Source organism: Anomaloglossus baeobatrachus, chromosome 1, assembly GCF_048569485.1.
Source record: "Anomaloglossus baeobatrachus isolate aAnoBae1 chromosome 1, aAnoBae1.hap1, whole genome shotgun sequence".
Classification (NCBI taxonomy): domain Eukaryota; kingdom Metazoa; phylum Chordata; class Amphibia; order Anura; family Aromobatidae; genus Anomaloglossus; species Anomaloglossus baeobatrachus.
This window is the reverse complement of record NC_134353.1, coordinates 628,869,841-628,882,138: the sequence shown is the minus strand read 5'-3', so window position 1 is coordinate 628,882,138 and position 12,298 is coordinate 628,869,841. Positions and strand designations below refer to the sequence as shown.

General features: G+C 46.9%; 1 protein-coding gene across 1 annotated transcript in view; it reads left to right on the top strand.

Annotated features, from left to right (window-relative positions):
• Positions 1 to 12,298, top strand: part of SPTLC1 (serine palmitoyltransferase long chain base subunit 1) — a 122,642-nt gene that overhangs the window by 28,942 nt on the left and 81,402 nt on the right. Inside the window, exon 4 of the mRNA XM_075352607.1 lies at positions 5,062 to 5,155. Within this exon, the coding sequence (XP_075208722.1) occupies positions 5,062 to 5,155 (94 nt within the window). The remainder of the gene's footprint in view (positions 1 to 5,061; positions 5,156 to 12,298) is intronic.

Sequence of the window (12,298 nt, the reverse complement as noted above, 5' to 3'; positions counted from 1 at the left end):
CAGCCTGTTCACATGCCCCCCCATCCAGCCTGTTCACATGCCCCCCCATCCAGCCTGTTCACATGCCCCCCCATCCAGCCTGTTCACATGCCCCCCCATCCAGCCTGTTCACATGCCCCCCCCATCCAGCCTGTTCACATGCCCCCCCATCCAGCCTGTTCACATGCCCCCCCATCCAGCCTGTTCACATGCCCCCCCATCCAGCCTGTTCACATGCCCCCCCATCCAGCCTGTTCACATGCCCCCCCATCCAGCCTGTTCACATGCCCCCCCATCCAGCCTGTTCACATGCCCCCCCATCCAGCCTGTTCACATGCCCCCCCATCCAGCCTGTTCACATGCCCCCCCCTTCATCCAGCCTGTTCACATGCCCCCCCCTTCATCCAGCCTGTTCACATGCCCCCCCCTTCATCCAGCCTGTTCACATGCCCCCCCTCCATCCAGCCTGTTCACATGCCCCCCCCTCCATCCAGCCTGTTCACATGCCCCCCCTCCATCCAGCCTGTTCACATGCCCCCCCCTCCATCCAGCCTGTTCACATGCCCCCCCATCCAGCCTGTTCACATGCCCCCCCTCCATCCAGCCTGTTCACATGCCCCCCCCCCTCCATCCAGCCTGTTCACATGCCCCCCCCCTCCATCCAGCCTGTTCACATGCCCCCCCCCTCCATCCAGCCTGTTCACATGCCCCCCCATCCAGCCTGTTCACATGCCCCCCCATCCAGCCTGTTCACATGCCCCCCCATCCAGCCTGTTCACATGCCCCCCCATCCAGCCTGTTCACATGCCCCCCCATCCAGCCTGTTCACATGCCCCCCCATCCAGCCTGTTCACATGCCCCCCCATCCAGCCTGTTCACATGCCCCCCCATCCAGCCTGTTCACATGCCCCCCCATCCAGCCTGTTCACATGCCCCCCCATCCAGCCTGTTCACATGCCCCCCCATCCAGCCTGTTCACATGCCCCCCCATCCAGCCTGTTCACATGCCCCCCCATCCAGCCTGTTCACATGCCCCCCCATCCAGCCTGTTCACATGCCCCCCCATCCAGCCTGTTCACATGCCCCCCCATCCAGCCTGTTCACATACCCCCCATCCTGCCTGCTCATATACTCCCATCGTGCTCATATACCATCCTGGTATATGGCCTGTATCCTATAGCACAGAGAAAAAAATAAACGTTTATACTCACCTTTTCCTCACTCCCTGCAGCACCGATCACATCTTCCTCTCTGGCACGCTGACCTGTGTGTGTGGAGCCGTCTCCCTGCAGCACACGATGTCTTCCTGTCTGTGCCGATCAGCTGACCGGCTCAGCACAGATCAGCTGACCGGCACAGATCAGCTGACCGGCACAGACAGGAAGTCGTCGCGTGCAGCAGGGGGGCGGCTCCACACACGGGGACGGGTGAGTGTACTGATTCACTGCACCCCGCGCTGGTAATGACGCGCGGGGGGCAGTGAATACAGCCGCACATGATCACTCCAGGCTGTAATTGCCAGGGGTGATCATGCGGCCGGCTCTTGTGCGCGCGTCCCCGCTCATCCTTCCTCCCACCTGTCAGCGCCGGCTTCAGCGCTGAGAGATGGGCGGGAGGATGGGCGTGCATATGTAATGAGCGGGCCCACGTGGTCACGGCAGGCGCTGCTGCAGCCTGCTCGTGCCCCCGATGACCCGCAGCACCCTCATTCCCAGCCGCAGCCCTATAGTCAGACCATAAGACGCACCCCCAACTTTCCCCCAACATTTGGGGGGAAAAAAGTGCGTCTTATGGTCCGAAAAATACGGTAAATTGTGATGAAAAAATGATCATGTTATTTTTCCTGATCTCATAAATTTCCATTTTTAATATATCGCAATATTGTGGTATTGCCGTCTATTGTACAAGCGATCAAACAACTGCAGGATCAAGTCCTCTGAAGAAACTAAAAAAAAAAAAAAACGCCTTTTTTTCCCCCCAGTTAAAAATAAAGGAAAAAAAATAAACAAAGTGGTTGTAAAAAGTCTACACGCTCCTGCCAAAATGCCCGGCTTTTGTCATGTAAAAAAAAAAATCATACTAAGAAAAATAAATTTCAGAACTTTTGCCAGCTTTAGAGTCTGTGCCCTCATTGCAATTTTTTTGGAGAACTACTTCAAGGAAGAGCGGTCAAAAATTGCCAATTCTGGATGTGCCATGCTGATGGACTTCTTGCTAAGAAGAATGAATGCCGTCATAAATACAAAGGGTATTTCAACATAGTATTAGTTTATGGGTGTGCATATTTCTGCAAGCACATTATTTTTCATTTTTTTGCATTATACAGATTGTGGGCGACATTAATGGTGGAAAAATTTCTGAACGGATTCATCTTTGTATGGATTTTTTTTTTTTTGTTTTATGTGACAAAAACCTGGCATTTTAATAGGGCTGTATAGACTTTTTATATCCACTCTTATGTGGTATTACATTACCCGTAAAGTTCTGCACTATCAAAATGTTTAATCAGGAAAGTAAATGATGAAAAAGAAAAGAAAAAAATGAATAAAAAATAAATCTAAAACCCAGAATTGCTTTTGCACACGGTCCCGAACACGAGTTTTCCTGGGAAACCTGTATTACAGTTCGGGTCCAGGGGCTGTAAAAAAAAAAGCACATTATACATTATGATTACACTTACCGGTCCTGCAGGCCCGCTCAGCCGCTGCCTTCCGGCCGCTTCTGCTTCCAGGTCCGATCATTAACTTCCAGCGGTATTCACTGCACTGCTCATCACTTGGCAGTTTTCGGCTTTTGTTCACCTGAGTCTATGGCGGGCTTTGCACACTACGACATCGCAGGTGCAGTGTCAGTGGGGTCAAATCGAAAGTGACGCACATCCCTCGTCGCAGTCGATGTCGTAGTGTGCAAATCCTTTTTGATACGATTAACGAGCGCAAAAGCGTTGTTATCGTATCATCGGTGTAGGGTCCGACATTTCCATAATGCCGGTGCAGCGACAGGTACGATGTTGTTCCTCGTTCCTGCGGCAGCACACATCGCTGTGTGTGAAGCCGCAGGAGCGAGGAACATCTCCTACCTGCGTCCCGCCTGCAATGCTGAAGGACGGAGGTGGGCTGGATGTTTACATCCTGCTCATCTCCGCTTCTCCGCTGCTATTAGCCGCCTGCCGTGTGACGTCGCTGTGACGCCGCACGACCCGCTCCCTTAGGAAGGAGGCGGGTCGCCGGCCACAGCAACGTCGCAGAGCAGGTGAGTGCATGTGAAGCTGGCGTAGCGATAATGTTCGCTACGCCAGCACTCACAAGATATCGCTGCTGCGACGGGGGCGGGGACTATCGCGCTCGACATCGCAGCATCGGCTTGCGATGTCGCAGTGTGCAAAGTACCCCTATGGTTTAGCCATGGACTCGATTGAACTTTGACTGTCAGTGTCAGCCTGCTTCTCGCTCTGTAGAGGCGCTAGTCTGTACGGAGCGATTTAGCAGTGCTGACATTGCTCTCCCTAATGGCGGTGGTACGCTGGGTGATAAAGGGGTTACTACTAGCTTTGTATTCTCAGCTGGTACTAAGCTCAAAATTCATGGTGTCATGTCAAATTAGACATGTCCACCATGAATTTCTAGTAAACAGTAAAAAATAAAAAAACATAACACAGAACATTTTTTTTTTATTCAACATAAAACAAAAAAAAACATTGAGACTCCATCTTTATAATAAAAAAAATCCTTAGTTCGTCATAGTCCACAGGGAGAGCAATGTTAGCTCTGCTTTATCACTCTGTATAGACAAGTGTCTCTACAGAGCGAGAAGCAGGCTAACACTGACAGTGACAGTCAAACTTCAATCGAGTCCATGGCTAATCCATGGACTCGGGAGAACCCTGATGTCACCGCGAACACGACTGAAAAAAGCCAAAGACTGCCAAGTGACAAGCAGTGCAGTGAATACCGCCAGAAGTTAATGATCGGACCCGGCAGCAGAAGCGACCGGGAGAGAGCGGGTCTGCAGCATGCGTCATGGGACTGGTAAGTATAATGACGATGTTTATTATTAACTATATTCTTTTTTTTACAAACCCGCCCCATCCTATAACTGTAAAGTCCAATCTCGGGGTTCGGACGCAGGTTTGCGTTATCTTCAGACCCTGAACTCGAACTTTACAAAACGTTTGGGCGAGTCTCACGATCCCAAACATTGGGGGGTTCACCCATTACTAATCAAAACATACTATGCGCATACTATAGTTATGGGTCTTGGAAAATGGTGGCAGAAACACCAATTATTTTGTTTGTTATATTTTTATTATTTTTTTTTTTTTTTTACAAAGTTCTGAATTTTTTTAAGCCACTAAAATAGTAAAAACAAACTCTACATGCTTGTTATCACTGCAATCCTAATGACCTGGAGAATCCTATTACTGGGTAACTTTCACTTCACAATTAACGCCCTAAAAAAGTGACAAAACTGCTTCTTTTCACCATTTCACTGCACTTGGTATTTTTTGACACTTTCTCCTTTATATGGGTAAATGAATGGTGTAATTTGAAACTCCCAACTCGTTCCACAAAATACAAGCTCTCATATGTCTGTTGACATGGCTATTTAGAAAATGAGGAAAAAACCCAAAATCCCAGTCCTACTCTCCTTAAGGTCCCCCTACTGCCTCTCTTCCAGTCCTGCCAAGGTCTCCATGATTCCTCTTCTGACCAGACGGGCACGTGACTGTCAGGTGTGATCGGTTGCATTGGTCGCATGTCCATACATTTTATTTTAGAGCCTTCTATATGAAAGATTAATACAATTTTAGAGATGGAAGACTCCTTTAAATGACAGATAGTTGTGGCTGAAATTGTTGGCTCCCTTGAATGAGGCGTACAAATAATTTTCTGGGAGAGATACTTAATTTTCTGGAACTATTTCAAGGGTGCCAACACTTTTGGCCATGACTGTTACATGATTGGTCTGGAATGTCTTCTTTTAGTTCTGAATTAGGTATATTCCTTTTATTTTGCTCCTCCAGATGCTTTTAGTTTGGACCCTGTATTACATGTCATTTTAATGCATATTTTTGTCTTACAGCCCTCCAAGCCACAAGATTGTTGTCAATGGGAAAGAATGTATTAATTTTTCATCATTTAATTTCCTTGGCCTCCTTGATAACCATAGGGTTAAGGTTTGTAACAATCTCTATTGTCATTGTTTAGTATGTGAATGTCATAAGTAGTAATATTCCTGCAGAATAGTTTGACAGAATCTTATACAAATTCTTTTTCTTTCTTTAAAAATATTAATTGATAGACACATTAGTATCTTAATCCTCCCTCCACCCGCTCACCTGATTTCTGGCATCAATATCCGATGGGGTTGGGTGTCACACGACTGCTACAGCCATGATATGATTTCAGCCGCCGGGTGTTTAGCCCACTGGGTCAAACATACTTTCAGTTAAAATGTAATAAAAACCCCTATTGAGGAAGGTTCACAATTTAAAGAGAATGTCACCATTACAGAACAATCTGAGAGCAGCATGATGTAGGGCAGAGACTTTGATTTCAACGATGTGTTATTTATGGGGTTACTTGCTGCAGTTTTAATAAAATCACTGTTGAGCTCCTTGATTAGGTGGAACAAACCTGGTGACAAATTCCATTTAAATGCCTCCCGACAACTTGCGTAACCTCTTTCTGACATTGGTACGTCCTAGCTGTCAGTTCTATAGTGCAATCACTAAGGTTGTACCCAGTTCGTTATGGCAATCGCGGGGCTCGGTTTATCTTGTAATCGAGCCCCGGCCCTTACAGCCAGCAATGGTCTCCACTCTGTCCATGGCTGTTTAAGCCCATAAATGCTGCAATCAATATTGATCGTAGTATTTCAGGCATTGGGAAAAAGATTGCGCTGCCTCTCTCTTCCAATCTGTGCCCCTGCAATGTAATCGTGAGGGCCCGATCGTTGCTATGATGACCCGTGGTCATCATGACCACCAAGCTACAGGAAGCCTCAGGGATTATGCCAGGAGCAATGACCCCTGATGCTTCTTTGGGTATGAAATGGAAAGTAAATTGTATTGCAATGATTGTGCAGTGTAATACATTATCTATAGTGATCAGAGGAATAAAATGTAATGTCCCATATAGGGACTAAATAAAAAAACTTGTAAATATATATAAAAATGTGAATAAAGAACAAAAGTAATAAAAAGAACAAATCCAATAAATATGTATATTTGTGTAAAACATAAAGAAATAAATTACCTAAAAAAAGTCTCCTTAAGGAGAATAGTGTTCCCCCGTGGTCTTCCTAAAAAAAATACACATTTGGTACCGCATCGTTCGCCTGTCTTTTCATCATGAAGCTGCCAAAAAAGTGGAATAGAATCAGATCAGAAAGTCATATATAAAAATAAAAATGTTATAGCTGAAAACGTCATTTTATCCCAGGAAAAAAAAGTCACCATACAGCTCAAAAATAAAGAAAAATAGCTCTCAGAAAAACTTTTAAACATAAAAGAAATAAAATGATGGTGTAAAAGTGTCAAAATATAAAAAAAACCTATATAAATGTGGTATCACTGTAATTGTACTGACCCGAAGAATAAAGCTGTCTTTAATTGTTATAATATGGTGAATGGCATAAAAACCCCCATAAAAAACAATTCCTGAATTGCTGTTTTTCTTGATTCTGCCTCACAAAAAACGGAATTGAAAGCAACCAAAAATATTATGTGGCCCATAATGGTACCAGGAAAAACTTAAAAATATACAGTAGCTTCAAAATTTAGTGATGCAAAACAACCTTTATTTGCTAAAAAAGCGTTTTTTAGCATGATAGTAGCCAAACCAACAAAAACCGTTATGAACCTGGTATCGATGTAATCGTACAGACCTGGGGAAAAAAAGCCTAATTACTTATACTGCACGGTGTATGGAGTAATAAATTAATCTATAAAGCCAGTTTCTTCAACTGCTGTTTATTTATTCTGCATTCCAAAGAGTGTAGTAAGTTGCAGCTCATATTTATCCTGCGCTCTATGCTGAGCACTTACATCGGAGTTTACGTGCAAACCTTTGAAAAACGTGATTCAGACGATTCCCAATGGAAAATTCACTGTAATGAAGTGGAGGGAGTCACTGTAAACTCATGTCTGGTCTATGATCCAGCACTGTCCATCTTTTTATAACGTGCACAAAAGTGCAGTCAACAACACTTTTGTTTAATTTTTGAAAAGATGGACACTGCTGAACCGAGGCCAAACAGAGTCCGCAGTAACTCTGCTGCCTCATTATAGTGAATGGATTCATCGGGGGCTTCACCTGAATCATGTATTTCGGAGATATAGATGGAAACCCTTATTGTAAGCGCTCAGCATAGAGCATGCTTTAAATGTGAACTCATCAAAAATGTTTTGTACCAAAATCGCCACCAAATAGCATTTAACTCGGCCCACAAAAACACAAGTTCCCACTCAGGTCCGTTATGTTAACGGAAACATAGGGGGCTTTCACGTTGCTGGTAGTACAAATGCTCTGTACAAATGCTTTGGCTTTCCCCTTCAAAAAAGAAATCCCCCCCCCCCCCCCGCGCCTTATGCGCACCACAATGGACCAAAATCATAGTTAATATCCCCGTTTGGCATTTTGGTGAGTAAGCCCGCTTAATTTTTGGGTGCAGGTTTCTAGAAGCTCGAGCTGGGCACAATGTATGGGCACTACAATGTACTGGGCATGACAAGGACGTATTTGCAGTTGCGAATTCTGCAACATTCACTGCGTTTGACACCGTGGATGTTTTCCAGAGACAAAATCGTTTCTGCTGTTCTGGCACTTCGTTGCTCTGCAAATGGAGTCCGTAAACTATTCTAGGAAAATCTGTGCTACAAAAATCAAATGGTGCTCCTTCACTACCGAGCCCTGTGGTGTGACCAAACGGTACTTATACAGTCACGTTGGGTATTGTCATGTTCAGGAGAAATTCTGTAGTACATTATGGGGCTTTTCTTTTTTTTTTTTTGCCTACGCCTCTTGTGAAAATTGGAAATTTGAGGTATCAATATGCCCACTGCACCCATGGATAAAATTCATTGAGGGGGTGCAGTTTATAAAATGTAGTCCCTTTTGGGGGAGCTTCTGCTGTTCTGACACCTCAGAGGCTCTGCCAATGTTACATGGAATCTGCAAAATATTCTAACTAAATCTCAACTCAAATATGGGGCTCCTTCCCTTCTTCACTTTGCACTGTGCCACAAAAGTAGTTTTTTCTAGCTTCGTTTTATTAACAATATCAAACATAATACAGCTGACATTTGCAATGTTACAGTAACTCAGTACATGGACAGTGACTCTTCCTCCATTACTCCAAACAGACACACCAGGGGTTCACACAAAACAGGAATCGACAAAACCGACGATAACAGGGAAGTCACTCCCTGCCAGAACGAGGATATAATTGGGCAGCTCCATATCATATGTATAAAGTTTGCCCCTGAGAGATGACATTGTGGGCATTCCGACGTACGAGAGCGACCCATATTAAACAGGCGAGTGGGAGTGAGATATGCCTAGTGGACAAAATAGCACTGAATCAACTTATTGTGGATACTGTAGTCGAGGATTCCAGTATTTCTACCCATTCCTCCCCCTATAAAGAGGGAATTAGAAATTTCCATCTGTCCTTGGCTGGTAAAGGACCCGACTCCACCGCTACCGCCAACAGGTAAGTATATAAAGCCGATATTAGACCCTGAGGTCCCTTTGATTTTAGAATACCTATCATAGGGAGTGATGATATCGGCCACCTCGTTCCAATTTTCTGCATGTGAGACTGAATCACCTTGGGAACCTGGAGATTTCTAAAGAATTGAGATCTTGGGATGCCGTATTCAGCTTGAATTTGTTCAAAGGATTTAAAGGTGTTGGTTCCCAGGATAAAAAAAAATCTCCCAGTACAAGAACATTATAAGTGGTTCAGAACTGTGCCGAGCGGTGATCTCTCAGAGTGGGGAAGTGACTATTCCCCCATAATGGGAGTTCCGCCACCAGACCCTCGAATGCACCACCCTCTTGGCTGGTCGCCAGATTAATCTCGCCAACCTGACAATACGTAACTGCTTCGGTATTCTCGGTCCGTCCAGCTCCAGGAAAACCCACTAAAGTAGTTTTTAACCACATATGGGGGATTGACATACTCAGGAGAAATTGCACAATTGTACCATTTGTTTTCTATTACCCTATTTGAAAATGAAAGATTTGGGGTGAAAACAACATTTTTTTGGAGGAAAATTTGGTTTTTATTTTTTCATTTTCACAGCTCAATGTTGTAAAATTCTGTGAAGCACCTGTGGGTACTAGGTGCTCACCAAACATCTAGAAAAATTCTTTGAGGGATCTAGTTTCCAAAATGGGGTCACTTATGGGGGAGCTCCACTGTATAGGCACATCAGAGGATCTCCAAACACAACATGGTGTCCGCTAATGATTCGAGCCAATCTTGCATTCAAATAGTGCTCATTTCTTTCCGAGCCCTGCCGTGCACCTAAACAGTAGATTTTCACTACTGGTGTGGTATGGGTGTACTCAGGGGAAATTGCACAAAAAATTGTACTTGTGCATTTTCTCTTGTTAACCTTGTAAAAATGCAAAATTTGGGACTAAATTTAACATATTTGTTAGAAAAAGTAAAGTTTTCATTTTCTTCGGCGCTCCATTGGGAGACCCAGACGATTGGGTGTATAGCACTGCCTCCGGAGGCCACACAAAGCATTACACTAAAAAGTGTAAGGCCCCTCCCCTTCTGGCTATACACCCCCAGTGGGATCACTAGCTCACCAGTTTTCTGCTTTGTGCGAAGGAGGTCAGACATCCACGCATAGCTCCACTGTTTAGTCAGCAGCAGCTGCTGACTATGTCGGATGGAAGAAAAGAGGGCCCATACTAGGGCCCCCAGCATGCTCCCTTCTCACCCCACTTTATGTCGGCGGTGTTTGTTAAGGTTGAGGTACCCATTGCGGGTACGGAGGCTGGAGCCCACATGCTGTTTTCCTTCCCCATCCCCCTGAGGGGCTCTGAGGAAGTGGGATCTTACCGGCCCCCAAGCCCTGAGGCCGGGCTCCATCCACAGACCCATGGAACCTGCTGGATACGGAGCTGGGTACCGTTCAGGGACAAGGCCCTGCGACATGAAGGTACTCTGTGTCCCCGCTTGTACAGGCCGCGCACACTCCAGGCTTGCTGGGTGTGCTAGTGCGCCGGGGACAGTAGCGCTGCGCGCTGGGGTTACAGTCACTACAGTTTGTCTGAGTGCCTTTATGTGTTGGGGACTGCCGCGCCGACCGCCCCTGGAGCGGCGGCGCGGCTGCGACTTGTAGTGCGCCGGGGACTTAGCGCCGACCGTGCTTTTACGACGGCGGCGCTTATAAATCTAGTCCCCGGCTTTTGCGGCCTAGCTCCGCTTCGTTCCCGCCCCCACCCTGTCACTCAGGGCAAGGGAGAGACGCTGTACGTTTATTCAGCGCCGAGGGCTGGAGCCTTATTTACATGCTCCAGCCCTCTCACTGAGCACAGTGGGACGCTGGTTTCCCGCTCTTTGTCTGCACACGCCCAGGGCCCGCCCCTCTCCACAGGACGCCGGCAGCCATTCCTACATGCAGTCTGGCTGGAGAACGGACACAGGCTCTGGGAGACCCAGACAAGGGATTTCTGGCGACCACACACCCGCGTTTAGCGGGCGGTAAGCAGCACTTAAGTGCTGGCCCCACTAGTGCCACAGTGTGATATTTGTGTACTTTTTTCTCTGTACCATATATATATATATATATATATATTTTGCACTGTAAGGTCGCTTCTTGGCTGTATACCCCTATTGCTCTGAGGAGACGACAACATGTCATCTGCAAAACGCAAGGGTGCCAAGACACAAGCTGTGAACGCTGCTTGTGCCGCTTGTGGGGCTAATCTACCGGCAGGTTACAATGACCCCCATTGTGTGCAATGTTCGGTCCCTGTGCCACTTCGTCAGCCGGAGCCTATGGTGGTAGTGGCCCAGGCAGAGTCGCCGGTGAACCCTGTCCCGGTGACGGGGACAGAGTTTGCTGTTTTTGCTGACAGGATGTCTGTCACTATGACAAAAATCCTAGAGACCTTGCAGGCCAGGCCAGTTACTCAGTCCATGGACACTGCTGCGGCAATGTTCCCCGGTCCCCCTCAGTTGGAGTTAATCCGTGCTTCAAGGGGGTCCCAGGCATCTCAGCCTGACGGCTCTGATTCTGATGACAGTCCCAGGCAGCCTAAGCGTGCTCGCTGGGAGAGACCCTCCACGTCATCACGCGGATCAGGGTCTCAACGAGAAGAGTCTCTACATGATGAGACAGAGGAGGGGGATCAGGAGTCTAATCCTGAAACCGCTCTCAATCTGGATACTCCTGATGGTGACGCCATGGTAAATGACCTTATAGGGGCCATCAATAGTCTATTGGAAATTTCTCCCCCTGCCCCTTCTGCAGAGGAGGCAGCTGCACAGCAGGAGAAGTTCCATTTCAGGTATCCCAAGCCTAAACTGAGTACTTTTCTGGACCACGCTGACTTCAGAGAATCAGTCCAGAAACACCATGCCTACCCAGATAAGCGTTTCTCCAAACGTCTTAAGGATACACGTTATCCCTTTCCCCCTGACGTGGTCAAACGCTGGACCCAGTGTCCAAAGGTGGATCCCCCAATCTCCAGGCTTGCAGCTAGATCCATAGTTGCAGTGGAAGATGGGGCTTCACTTAAAGATGCCAATGACAGACAGATGGACCTTTGGTTAAAGTCTGTCTATGAAGCTATCGGCGCGTCGTTTGCTCCAGCATTCGCGGCCGTGTGGGCACTCCAAGCTATTTCAGCTGGCCTGGCACAGGTGGACTCTATCATATGTCCAGCAGTGCCGCGAGTAGCGTCCCTAACCTCGCAAATGTCTGCGTTTGCGACTTACGCTATCAACGCTGTCCTGGACTCTACAAGCCGTACCTCAATTGCGTCTGCCAACTCTGTTGTCTTGCGCAGAGCCTTGTGGTTAAAGGAATGGAAAGCGGATTCTGCTTCCAAGAAATGTTTAACCAGCTTGCCGCTATCTGTAGATAGACTGTTTGGTGAACAATTGGCTGAAATCATTAAGCAATCCAAGGGTAAGGACTCCTCCTTACCCCAGCCCAGATCAAGCAAACCTCAACAGAGGAAGTGGCAGTCGAGGTTTCGGTCCTTTCGAGGCTCCAGCAAGACCCAATTCTCCTCGTCCAAAGGGACTCAGAAGGAGCAAAGGAGCTCAGATTCCTGGCGGGCTCAGT